General features: G+C 40.0%; 1 protein-coding gene across 2 annotated transcripts in view; it reads left to right on the plus strand.

Annotated features, from left to right (window-relative positions):
* ECHDC1 (ethylmalonyl-CoA decarboxylase 1) overlaps positions 1–13,214 on the plus strand; it is a 41,151-nt gene that overhangs the window by 16,239 nt on the left and 11,698 nt on the right. For both annotated transcript variants that reach the window (XM_010562500.1, XM_010562499.1), the window contains exons 5-6: positions 787–839; positions 2,750–2,830. In XM_010562500.1, the coding sequence (XP_010560802.1) occupies positions 787–839; positions 2,750–2,830 (134 nt within the window). The remainder of the gene's footprint in view (positions 1–786; positions 840–2,749; positions 2,831–13,214) is intronic.

Below are 13,214 nucleotides of genomic sequence, written 5' to 3' on the forward strand. Positions count from 1 at the left end.
TCTTTTGGACCCCAGCAACTTGTGACTAAGACCTCTAAAGCTAGAGGTGTTATCTTGTGTTTAATAACCTTTTGTTGATTTTTCTGTCCTGAGTTTATCTAGTTGTTCTTGAATTCATGTAGTCTTTTAGAGGTTGCAATGCCCTGCTGCAAAGTGTTCCACAGTTTAACTGCGTGTTGTAGGAAGAAGTATTTGTTTTGAACCTAGCAGCAACTGATGTTATTTGGAACCCCTTAGCTCTTGTACTGGAAGAGAAGGGAACAATTGTTCCCTATTCACTATTGTTTGCAAGCTGATGTAAAACATAAAGGAGGACAGAAATAAGAAGAACCTTCTTTCTGGGTTTGGGTTTTTTTTTTTGGCTGAAATGCTTTTGGCCCAAACAATAAAAAATGAAGTTGGTAAATTGTATCTGGTCTAAAACTTTATGGATTTGGAACAGTAAAAAGTATGCAGTGGTCCAAGGTCCTATACAGACTTTTAAAACTCAGCTTTATGGGTGTTTAGCTGGGAGTAAGAAGAGGAAATTAAGAGGAAAGAGGAAATTATAACTGAAATTCATATAAATTGATTGAGTTTTGATTTTTATTTTTTTTTAACCTGATTTATGCTAGGTTTTCTATTTGTGCATAGTGTGGTTGGGCTGGAATTAGGGCAAGATTAACCAAAGAGAAAGAAAACCCAGCTAGAGTAAATATAATGAATATTCCTGTCTACTCCATCTGTGTGTTTAATTGCTTCACATTAGGATCACTTAACATTTTTTAATTTCCTATTTTTTTGTAGGATGGGATGAATATGTGCATGTTTATGCAAAACACCTTAACCAGACTTATGAGGTAATATATTTTATTTACCTTTCTTTATGAAGTAATTACAAGGATTGGAATATGTTTTGGCTAACTCTTTAACAAGATGTTTAAAGTTAAATACGTAGTTTTAAGTATGTAATTTTGAATCCCAGACCTTGTATTCACACATGTTAATCAGGTAGGTATTTATGGATTTAAATTAGGCCTTGACATTTTGCAACTATTAGACTTTCCAGAGATTGAAACAGGAAAAAAAAAGACCTATAGGCTTGTATGTGGAGGGCCAGGAGATACCTAGAGTTAAGGAGATCTAAGCCTTCAGAGTTTCTGAAGCTGACTTCTGTAACTCAGTGGAAATTGGTAGCTCTTAAAAAAACAAGCAGGGCCAGCTTATGCAGCCTACACAGGTAACATTTATTTAATATATTTATTTAATCTTCCCACTTCATAAGAGGACTGTATTCAGTTCTACCATCTGGTACTTCTGAAAAACATTTTTTCCTTTCCTTTAGATTTAGCTTCCCTTAAGAAATCACATTTCTATTAAATCCATGTGTGATAGAGTCTGTCTTTTTTCTGCTCAGAGCTCTTTGAAGATAAATATTATTTTTCTTTTTTCAAATAATCTATATGAGAAAATGTTATGAGTTAACATTATTCTGTAAAACTGCCCAGGAGATTGGAGACTTAGTAGCAGTACTACTGTAAGGAATCCTCAGGATCAGAATTAGAATGTGTTTGTGTAAGTTGGTCTCCGTATAATCAAAATTGATGGGGCAAAGCAAAGAGGAGGAAGTTGTATGAAGATTAAGCCCTCACCTCAGGTGTCTTGACTTAGAGTGTGTTGAAGCTGTGGTTCAGGGGGAGCGATGAACTGCTGTCTGGGGACATCTCTTGTAGATGGGATCAGACTCCCTCAGAGGGAGCGGAGGCTGACTGTCATCCTGAAGGAGGTGCCTCAAAGGGATCAGAGTATGGATGTAGGGGACTTGGACCCATATCTTCTGGTTCCTCATAGACCATAGGAAAAATGAGGTTACCCTCTTCCAGTGGGTTCACTTGGGCCAGAAGAAATTGTTGGTGCTTCTGTTAAAGTAGAAGTAAAACCAAACATGTGGTCATGATTGGGAAGCTGACTTCTGAATGTGGTTTCAGAACTGCTCAATGAGTTAAATGTCTCTTCGTAGTAAAAGACAACACAGCTATATCAGCATGCAATTTCTGGGACTAACCAATTGTCTTTATTTCTTAGGGAACTTGGCTTATCCTAAGTCAGTCACTGTTCATTAGTATTCATTTTGCAATGGCAGTGGGGAAAGTTCTCCCTACATACTCTTCCTTCCCTCTGTCCTTTGAATTACCTTGAACATGATTAAACACCTTGAGCATGATTAAATACAACACCATCAAACGTAACAGATTGTTGCTATCCTCAAAGGATGGTTTTGTCCTCCAAAAAAAAAGTTTTGTTGATGGCTGAGATGATAGAACTCTGAAGAAGGTGCTGAAGGTCTCATGCTAAATCTCATTATTTTTAGATAACCCAGCCCTTCAGTTCTTTGTGTCCCCTTCTACTGCTTTCTGTAGTGTACTGGCTTAGCATAGAGTCTTGTGTCGCTGTCCTGTCACTTGCAGGATATTCTTGCAGATAATCTATAGCAGGTATTTTTCATAACACAGTACACGATCTTCTCTGATTCCATTTGATATATCTGTCTTGCTGTTTCATTTTGGGATTCCATATCAATTACAGAATAATCACTTTGGCATGAGTGGAATTGGTATTGTGCTGGTTACCCACAAAGATGTAGTTATTTGAATGAACTGAAACAGTATATTTTTCTGAACTTTTACTATAGAGGTGGTTTGCTTGAATTCTTTTGTCATTTCTGAAAGACTAAAAGCATGAACTTTGCTTACAAAACTCTCTTGTGTAGATTGCCTTTGATCAGTGTTGCACTGGTCCAAGGAAAGGCTGTTGGAGGAGGAGCAGAACTTACCACAGCATGTGATTTCAGGTAAGATCAACAATTTGAGTAGCTGTCATGTTGGGTCGGTGATTTAATGACTACACCTATGAAATATGGAAGCTTGAGGTACCACTTTTACCAGGAGTCATGTCCCTGAATTCTAAGGCATTTGGAACTGGGCTTTGTCTGCAGACTTCACAGGAAAAAAAAGTTTGGGTTTCCTGATAGTACAAAGGAAAGATTACTTACTGCCAGGTTATGCAGTTTGAATCACTGTGTAAAACAAGAGCAGTGAGGAGCTTTAGCAACCAACCGTGTTATACACCAAATGGGTCCAACTTCTCACCCCCGAGTGAGAGGTAGGAGGACTGCAAAATTGTATATCCCCTTATGTCTCTTTATGTGGCTGTCATAAGTAAAAATAAATAAATAAAACTCTCCATGAGTCTGGTATTTAATGTTCTGGGTTTATTATTTGTAACATAACTTTGCACTGTACAGTTTTTGAAACAAGAGTGTGGGGTGCAGACGAAAGCAAATGAGGTTCTGTCCCTGTTTTTTTCTATGCAGGTGCAGGGATTTGCCAGCATGAAACAGCTAGCAAAAAGCAGAAGGCTTTAGTTAAAGAGGCTGAATGCAGAACAGGAACTGAAAGGAATTAAAATAACAAAATGCCACTTTATATAAACAGTTGCTAACGTGCAAACAGCCTACAGAGGTAACAGGATAAGCACTCTCCACAGCCTTTCTGACAATGAGGAGCTTTTAATAAAGTTTTTATCTGAGGAGATGTGCTCTTTCAGAGGGCCTTAGCACCTGAAGTAGGAAGGGAATTGTCCAGAACAAGCTGAAAGTACTTACATTCCAAAGTAATACTAAGCAAAGTACCCTAGAGTATTACAGTGCTGTTCCAGGTATCAGGAACAGGCTTTGGGTAGAGGAGATGGTATCTGCATTGCCTAAGCCACTCGGAGGCAATACTCCTTTGCTTTGAAACTAGGTGCAGCTGTATCTTTCTTCATATCTGCACAGCACCCAGTGAACTGGAACCCCAGCTCTGACTTACGGCCTCTGAGTACAGGCTGTATTTATTATAAATGCCTAGTAAATGTGCAGAGAGGTACTGTGTTTGACAGCTGCAGCGCTGGCAGGAGAGTGCACCTGGGAGACTTAGTAGACCTGTCTGTATCTGCGAGTCCGTTGACAGAAAGTGAATCTTGTTATCCCTAAATAGGAGTTTAGGGAATGTGAACATAATGAAATGGAAATCTTTTGGCTTTCTAAAATATGTAGTTTCTACTTTTACTCCAGCTATGTTGTTTGACATACTGTGTAATTATAGTCATTGTCAAGTAGCTAGTATTTGCATGAGTTGAGCAGCTGCAATTCCTCTGATGTTATTGCCATAATTTTCATAATAACTACAGCTGTTGATCCATCTTCCATTACTTTCTAACACGCCCATTCAGTGCAACTAAATAATAGCAGTTCAGGAGCAGCAAATGGGACTTAATTAATAACAACAACAAGACAGAGAAATGTACTGTGTGCTGCTATTGCTCCTGAATTTGAGAATTTTAATACTGGGGGACAAAATCTGGGTTTTCTTGAGGACTCTGAGTAGATATTAGTGAACAGATATTCTGTCATGAGTCACTAGATGCCAAAAGAGGAACCTGAGAACAGAAATCAGAAGGATTTGTTTTCTTCCTTGAATAAACTGTTTGGATATTTTATTTTATTTATTTTTATTTATTTTTGTTTTTTAAGAACAAAATGAGTGAGTTGTGGCTGCTTTTAATTCTAAGTTTTCAAATCCACCTCTATTTCTCACAGTTACAGTGTAAGCTACCAGCTGCTTGGTACTGGCCTGAAATGTTTTCGTATTTTTATCTCTGCCAGTTTGTACTACATTAATTATACTGATATGGTTGAAGTGATTCACTTGAACCAAAATGGCCTATGTACCTCCTCTGAAATATGCTCTGGCAGCATGATGCACACCTCTACTAAAGTACTAAAGTAGAGGTGTGGACAAATCCAATTTTAAAATAGCTGAGGTGGTTTAAGATGTTACTGATGTATTCATCCAGTGGCAGTCCTTGTGGCTAATTGTCTCTTACTCTGTTTTAAGCTAGCTCATTTAAAATTGGATTAGGGAGGACTTGGATGAACTCTGACACATTTATTGCTGACATAAAGGGCAGTGACGAAAAGTGAAAGCATCGTGGGTCACTCCACCTTTTATCTGGAGGAAGAGGTCTTCTCAAAACATCTTCTTCAATCTTAGTGGCTTTATGGGTTGTTGCAGAATGACTATCTGTAAGAGCAACATCCTTATAAAGATCATAAATATGTGATTGGAAAAAAAAAAAAAAATCAATGTCCTGACAAGTGCAAGGTAACTAAAATCCTTTCAGACTTTTTCTGATATGAAAACTGGGAAGGTAAGGCTTGTGACATTGTAATTATTTATCTCAATTATTTCTGTAAAACTGAGTAATGTAAAACCATGCAGGTATGAAACTTGTTTGGACAGCTGAGCTTTTTAGTGCAGTTTCAGGAAACCTAGACTTTTTTCAGTGTGCCACAGTGGAATATTCTCTCTGAGCCTGTGAAGATGGCTCATGGGTTCTGCTGCCAAATGTCAGTGTATGTTGCGGTTCTGCGTGATGCTGCAGCCATTTCAGTGAAGTGCACAAATGACTGTGATGTTGGATTCAGTGATTGAATTTTACAAATAATTGAAATGAAGTACCTGTTCTGAGTTCCCCGTATGGAGAAAACTTGAAGTGTGTCCTGTACTTACACAGTGCATGAAGTTAAGGAGAACAGATTTGGCAGGGCTGGTTAAGAGATTTGGACAAGAATTGTAGTGGGTTGTTGGGCAGTAAGCTAACAATTAGATATGGGGCAGAGACAGTTTGGTAATGAATGTATTTGTGCAATTAGTGGATCACAGTAATCTCTGAGAGCAGTAGCTGCAGCGTGCTACCAGCCAATAGCCATAATAACTAACTTTGCATTCTGAGCTGTCTTCTATTTCACATTGGTGCCTTTGAGAAATCTTGCTGGGGTGATGTCTGTGTAGGTCTTTTAGGCACATCTATAACTTTGAAAATTTGGTCCTATGTCACTTGGTGAATGGACTTCCATTGTACCTGAGTGCTTGTGAAAAATATGGTCTCTTCTCCCCTGCCCCCTTTTTCCTCTCTAATGCTACTGCAGTCAAAATAGAGGTGTGTCACTGCCATGTGAATCCAATTTAAAAGGTGGTATCTCCAGGCAGAGGATGAGAGTGCAAAGATGGAAAGCTACCCATTTCTCTTACCGTTGACCTCAAAATGGGCTCATAGGTAGAGGCAGCAGTATTCTCCTTTACTTTTTTAGAAAATGAATTAATCAACTATAATTTCTTCAGCTGTAATTGATGTTGCACAATTAAATTGTGAAGGGCCAGTTTCATTACAGTATCCTACTTAATTAAAAGCACCATTGATTTAAAGAGGTATTTGCTTTCTGAGCAGACATCTGCCCTGTATCTCTAGGCATGGCAGAGTCAAGCTTTTAACAAGGGAAGAAGCTTATGCTAATAATGCTGCATTTATCAAATTGACCTTGCTGCATTTTAATTGGATGTTTTCTGTATGTTTGTGAAATCTGTAGGCATGCTTAGTATTACATTTTAAGGTGTTAGGCATGTTCCATAAAACGCCTAATAAGAGATACAATGAAGTGCGCTGTTATTGAATAGCTTTTGTTGTGTGTGTTCTTGTGCTGACTTGTGTTTATTTATAAACAAGCATGCGTTTAGTGCATTAAATGTATTTTTTATGAAATAAAAGGAGCAGAAGAGAATATAACCACTACATAGATGTAGGCCCACTATGACCAACTTTTCAGTTGTTGCTCCTTTAAAAAAGAGGAGAAGGGAGGCTGTAAAGACATTAGTATTCCACAGTTAGCTTTTCCAAGAATAGGTTTCAGAACATCAGAGCACAACACACTAGCTTCTTTGGAAATATTTGGCTGTATGCAAAGATTTTGGCTTTTAGTTTTATCAGGAGGAGCTTTTAGGTACACAAGATGCTGCTGTTTGAAATCAGGGTGCCTCAGTACACAGTAGCTCTTTTCACTGGGCAGAGCATGATATGAATGTAACGGGATGGGGCTCACATATTCATGAGTTCTTGCAAAGTCTGGGCTGACAAAGCACTTTTCATTAGATGTGACCCCGTAACGTTGCTGCACATCATCAGGAGAAGAATCAGTAGCCAGATCTGAGAGTGGGTTCTCACAGCTTCAGGTGCTTGCTATATGCCATAGATCACTTCTTTTTAACTATATAAAATTTTCCTCTTTTATATATGTATATGTGTGTGTGTGTGTGTATGTAAGACCTCCTTCAAATCAGCTGGCAATTTTAGAATTCCATTGCAGTCATGCATCACTTCACATTTTTAGAGCCCTGGGAGGTTTGTTAGTACAATTTTCTGATGAATTTTCAGAGAGATGGATTATGGTTTTAAAAGTTTCACGTTGCCTGCCTTTAAGAAGGCTGTTCTTATTTTTGACCTGGCACACTTGACATCTGGTTAAGTAATCGCAGCACTGCTAGGAATGGACTTGAGAGCTTGTATTTTTGGGCCTGTATTTATGGACTGGTATTGGGTTTTTTTCTTTATTACCAGTTTTCATTTGGGTTTGAATTTCATGTGTTTACTGTCTTCCAGGCAGAGGATTTTCTACGTAGTCTACAGTTCAAATTTACCACTGTTTGATTTTACTGGAAATGTAAATAACAGCAACAAAGCACAAATTTGAGTTGACGTTTTCTTTCTGAGGTTGTCTTTTTGGTGGGATTTACTTCATTCCAAGTTTTTGGGTTTTGGTTGGGCTTTTTTTTCCCTTTGGGAGGCCAAACTATCTTATCCTGGGTGAATGAGATTTTTGCTACCAGCATGTGTCTACATTTTAGACCACTTCTACCATGCAATCTTACGCCCTTTCTGTTGAACAATCCTGTCTGCAGCTGATTTGTTGCTGCACAGTAATAATAAATAAGATAACCCGGATAATGTAAAACTTAGATAAGACAGATTTTAGGGAATGCAGAGCTGGACCCATGCTGATTCTTGCTGAGATGCTGGGCTGTCGGTACACTGTAGGCTCAAGGAGAACTAGTTTAGGAAGAGTACAAATGCACTGAAATTGTCCATTATGCTTGCATCTGTGAAGTGACTAATCCCCAGTGTAGACACACAGCCCACAGGTATTTGAGTTTGACACTCCATTGCTGATCTTCACTACCAAAATAATCTTTTTTAAATATATATATAATCAGGTAGCTCCACAAGTTGGTTAATACGAAGGCTGAGAAGCACTTAGGTATTCCGGTCTGCTGATTCCGAGGTGGGATTATGCTGAGCTGTGGCTTCACGAGGACAGACTGCTCGAGATGCTCGCCTGGATGTGGGAGGAGGGCGTCCCGCCTGCGCGTTCCCAGCTCACTGCTGCTGGTTTGCCAAGCACCAGTGAAGATGCCTGTATCAGTCAATTATCTCACTGAAAAGCAACAGAAAGCCTAGGTATTTCTTGTTCTTACAGTGAGTTAAAGCGGTTTGTAAAGGGATATAGTTTTGGCTAGAGCCAATGTAAAGGAGGAACTCGGCTTCTAGGAGAAGATGACAAAGAACAAAGGAGGGGATGGGAATACCATCTTCTTTTGGCTCCAGGGAGCTGTTAGATAGCCTCAGTTTCCCCTGAGGCCACAGCTTTCAACTGCCTAACTTTGCATTGGATCTGCTTCCAGAGAATGTATTCCAGAGTCCCCGTTATCTATCTCATTTTTTCAGTCCTGTCACGTGCTATTGGAGGACTATGAAAAGAAGAACTCTTCCTCTCTTTATCACTCCAGGTAGCAATGTAGTTAACATTGTAGATATCCAAAGGGTAATCATCCACATCAGAGTTACTTTTCATTGAAATGACCAAGTGTGCCCTAAATGACTCGATTTCCCTTGGTTTTTCCAAGTGTAAGCAGGCATTGCTCTGTGGATCTCAACGTACTTTCATTGTAAACGTTGCCTTCACAATTGCAACTTCCAGTCTTCCCCTTCACCCCCTGTTTCTTTGTTTGCCCTCTAATCCAAAGCAGCCCAATGTCTTACTGAAGATTTCGAGCCCTGCAGGCTGGACCTCTGTGTTCCTTCCAGGCTTACCCAAAATTGTGTGAAACAAGACTACAGACTGTTTGAACCTGTAAAACTTGGTGGCTTCAGCTTCCTACATCTTCCTGGATTCTGTAGTTAGTAAGAAATGAATTGCTACTGCTGTAACTCAGCAGTCACAGTAAGAATAATAAAATCACAAATTCTTATGTTAAATAAATTCCTACTGTGCTTATACTGTTCTATGTGTAAGAACTTCTACTGTATCCATAGTCTGTTACTAGGTGTTATCCTCCCGTTCTGTTTTGTGTGCTGATGCGTTCATATTCATAAACAAAAAGCAAATATATAGACTGAGGAAAAAACAATAATTTCAAGTAGTGTGGATTTGTGTGTGTATGAAAGAGACAGAAAGATTATAAAATAAATAAAATAAATAAATAAATAAAAAGATACCAGGGGAAGTGATACCTTTGGTGATAAAAGAATTGGTCACAATCTTAGGCATATTTCTGGAGGTTCTGTTATAGTTTGCTGAAAATGTGCCTGTTTCTTGTCCAGCTAGTCTGAACATACCATCAGTTAGTGATCTGAAGCTGGCCTTAGTTCCCCATCAATATAACTAATATGCTATATTAAAAAGTAAAGAGGTGAAGAAGCTAAGTTACTGTTTTAATATAGAATTTTAATGTTAAATTCTGGATCCCATTTATGCCTTTTTTGAGATATGTCATTGTGTTCCCTGCTCCCCCCCCCCCCCCCAAAAAAAAAAGCTCTGAAATCATGTATCATACCTGTAAAACATAAAATTCAGGTCGCAGCCACTGTGATCGTTTAAAAAACCCACAACCCTCAGCATTTTTTGAGATTATTAACCTGGTACCCTGACAAAATGGCAACATTTCATTACAATTTAATCATCACTGATTTCAAGTCAGCGTATGATCTCTCTTGGCTTTAGTCAGAAATTGTTGTGTAGGATGTGCAAATGCAGCATCGGTAGCACTGCACGCAGAGGCAGCTGAATTTCAAAGTGTGTCTTGTTACCCTAGGTCTTGCGAAGGGTTGTTAGTGTGATGTCACGCTGTATTTTAAATCCTTTAATGCTATCGGTTGCAGAAATATGATACATCAAATCCATCATAAAGTGTTAGAGCAACTGGAACCTTGCATCTCTTAGGGATGATGTCAAGAAATGCTGTTCCTTTCCAGTCGGCTGAGTTCAGGCGAGTGAGATGATCTTTGCCTTTTTGACATTTTAGATGCCAAGCTCTGAGCCAGAGTGTGGGGAAGCTCCCCCTCCCCTTTCTGTAGCAGCAGCAGAGATGAGCAAAGAATATGACTGAAATGTTCTTGCTTTAAGAGACTCTTGAATTTGGTCCAGGAGACTTTTGTTCTGTTTTCCTTGGTCTTGATAAACATCTATGATGGAAATAAAGGTTTGGGAAACCAGTGTTATAAACAGGGGTATATGCTGCATGAAGTGTGCACATAATTAAAAAAATAGAATATTTTCAATTTGAAAACAAGCTTCAGTATACTTTTTTTGATTTCTAGATGAATACTGACATTCAGGTTTGACTGAACATTTAAATTTTCAAATAACCTTTACCTCCAAGTGGTCTTTTTTTATCGAAGAATCTGGTAAAATATCACTAGATCTTTTCTGATGGAAATTTTTGCTTTAGTCTAAAAGGCATATCTGTTGTCGAAAATGTTTGCTTGAATGAAATCCAAATAGCTGTAGTTCCTTCTCTGGAAGGAAAGACTCATATAACATTTTAGATTTCCAGCATGAGTAATTTTTATGTGAGCATTATTTTGGCGTTCACTCGCTTACGTGTTGAGACTTCGGCAGCCTGTAAAGAATAGCTAAAACCTGCTTCATGGGTGAGACCCAAGTGCTATGTCCAGATGCAAACTACTCCGAAAATAATTGTATGGTAACGGAGGTTGCAGCGTGCCGGTGCCTGGGGCCCATTGACCCCAGGGTAGTACAAATAAAGTCATAGCTGGGAATTAGGAGGAAGGTTTGTTAGCAGGGGAGGAGAGATGGACTGGTACCCCGTGGATCACTGTTGTACAACCGCGGGGAGGACGGGGGATCCAGGCACTACATTTTGAACGATGGTGCTTCAGTCCCACCGTATGGCTCTGGTGATTTGTGTCATTTCAGCATTTACACTGTACACTTCAGGGGAATTACAGCCTCCCCGGTATAACTATCTGTGTTATTCTCTCTGTTCTGTGTGCTCTTAAATTGTGGTATGAACCTTGTGTAAAGCCTTCATAAGCCTTTGTAAAGCCCTGCTGCCCCTTCCCCACCTGCGTACGGGGTGTGTTCCCCATGGACAGGGGAGCTGTCATTGCTAACTGTCTAATTGTATAAAGTCTCTGTTTTCCCCACTTGGGAAAGGCCTTTTAATTGACTCTTTCTGCTGGCCAGCCCTCTCCCCAGCTCCACAGCCCCCCTGCGTGGTGCTGCCTACCTCCCGCCCCCCCCAGCCCGCCGGGGGGGTCAGTACCCCAGGCTGGGGAAACCCCCTGTGAGCATCGCCTGTGGACCTGGAGAAGTATCAGCCTGGGAAAGGGGACACATTCGCTTTGAGGTTTGGCCAAATAATTTTCTTTCCTGTCGGGGAGTGGGGGTGGGGGGAGCTTGTCTTACTTCCTTTAATGCTGCTTGTGGAGTTTTAATCAGTTATGCTTTTTTGAGCCCCTATTTCTTGCCCTGTGATCCATCATCTAATTCGATTTTTCATTCCTGCTACAGAAAAAGTCTTTCTGTAATTTCCAGTATTCAGCTTCATTTATCCCTTTTAGAAGAAATGTAGCTTTTTACAGCATGCTTTTCTCTCTCCAGTTTCTGTGAAGCCACGGGTGAGAAAGTGTCAAGCCTGAGGTAAAAAATTAGATTTAAAACCCCTGATCCAGGTCTGCTGGGTGAACCTCCATCTGTAGCTGACTTCTGGGAGATTCTGGTCCAGCATGAGATTGGAAGAGCTGACTGCATGGATGGCAAGCTGGTATGACAGTGAGCATCACCTGCAGGAAACTTTTGGGGGGCCCTACCTTGTCTTGTTTGAGGCTGCCCTGCTCCCCTTGTAGGATATTAGCAACAGCTTCTTTCCTTCCATAATCCTTCTCAAATGAACAGTCTTTCTGGCCCTCTTTTAGCCAGTCTCCTTTGATCAGGGAAGTGCTTAAGAAATAAACCTTTTTTCACTTCTCTGGTTGTTTTTGTGCGGTCACATCTGGACCAGTTTTAGTCTAGGTCTTGCCAGATCACAGAGAGCTTGCTCTGGTGCTTTACTGTGCTCCTTTTTGCTCCTGATAGGCCTTTTCTTAATTTTTCTCAGTGGAGACTTTGCTATTGATGAGATGCTGGTTTGGGGGCCATGCAGATTTCTGTATGTGCCTATTATAATTAACTCCTGTTACTCAAAGGATCTTTTTCTAGTAATAGTATTATTTTGTGCTTCTTCCCTGGAGTGGCTTCCTTTGAAATTGGTAACCTTGCAGGCTCTTTGAGTTGACTCTTGCTTTTGGAGGTTCATCTTCCCTTGAATGTCCCAATGTTGGGGCAATAGATGATGGAGTTATCCACACCTTAAGCTCCTGTTTATTCCTGGAGACCATATTCCTCCTAAAATGGCTCATGTCTGTTCAGCAGTTTGTGCTCTGATGTCCCTGTGTTCCATCTCTTCCTCCAACTCTTCTCTTGTTACTACAACTTCCCATTTTTTTTGATTCAGGACTCCACTTTTCAGACTTCTAGCATCAACCAAATGTTTTGTGTCTGCAGATGAAAATATGACTTTGTCATTCTTTCTTCTGCATTTCAGTTGACTCTGGGTGATGTGAGCAAGCAGGATAGAGTCAGGTTATAAATGGTTATTTTCAGGTTTCCTTTGAAGAGTGCATCGCTCATTGTTTAGGTCCATCTGCTCCCCTCTGGGAAGTGCCCTGGGGTTTCCCAGCCAACCCACAAGAACATTAACTCTTGCTCAAGCAAATACATCTGTAATTAGGAGTCTGTTTTTTGGATCTGATTTTGACCCTGATCCCTAGAGTTCCATAAAATGCATTGGAAAATCTGACTGGAGGACTGCAAAGGTAGGTGGTAAAGGCAACATGTGCTAGGGAGATTTGAGAGATTTTTCTAGGCTACTTTATGTGAAGCTTGATTCTTAGCTGTTGTTGCGAGTGGGGGGAAAATGGATGCACTAAGAGTGTTACAAAATAATTCAGTAACTATAAAT

Source organism: Haliaeetus leucocephalus, unplaced genomic scaffold (assembly GCF_000737465.1).
Source record: "Haliaeetus leucocephalus isolate CR32 unplaced genomic scaffold, Haliaeetus_leucocephalus-4.0 Scaffold160, whole genome shotgun sequence".
In the NCBI taxonomy this organism is placed as follows: Eukaryota; Metazoa; Chordata; class Aves; order Accipitriformes; family Accipitridae; genus Haliaeetus; species Haliaeetus leucocephalus.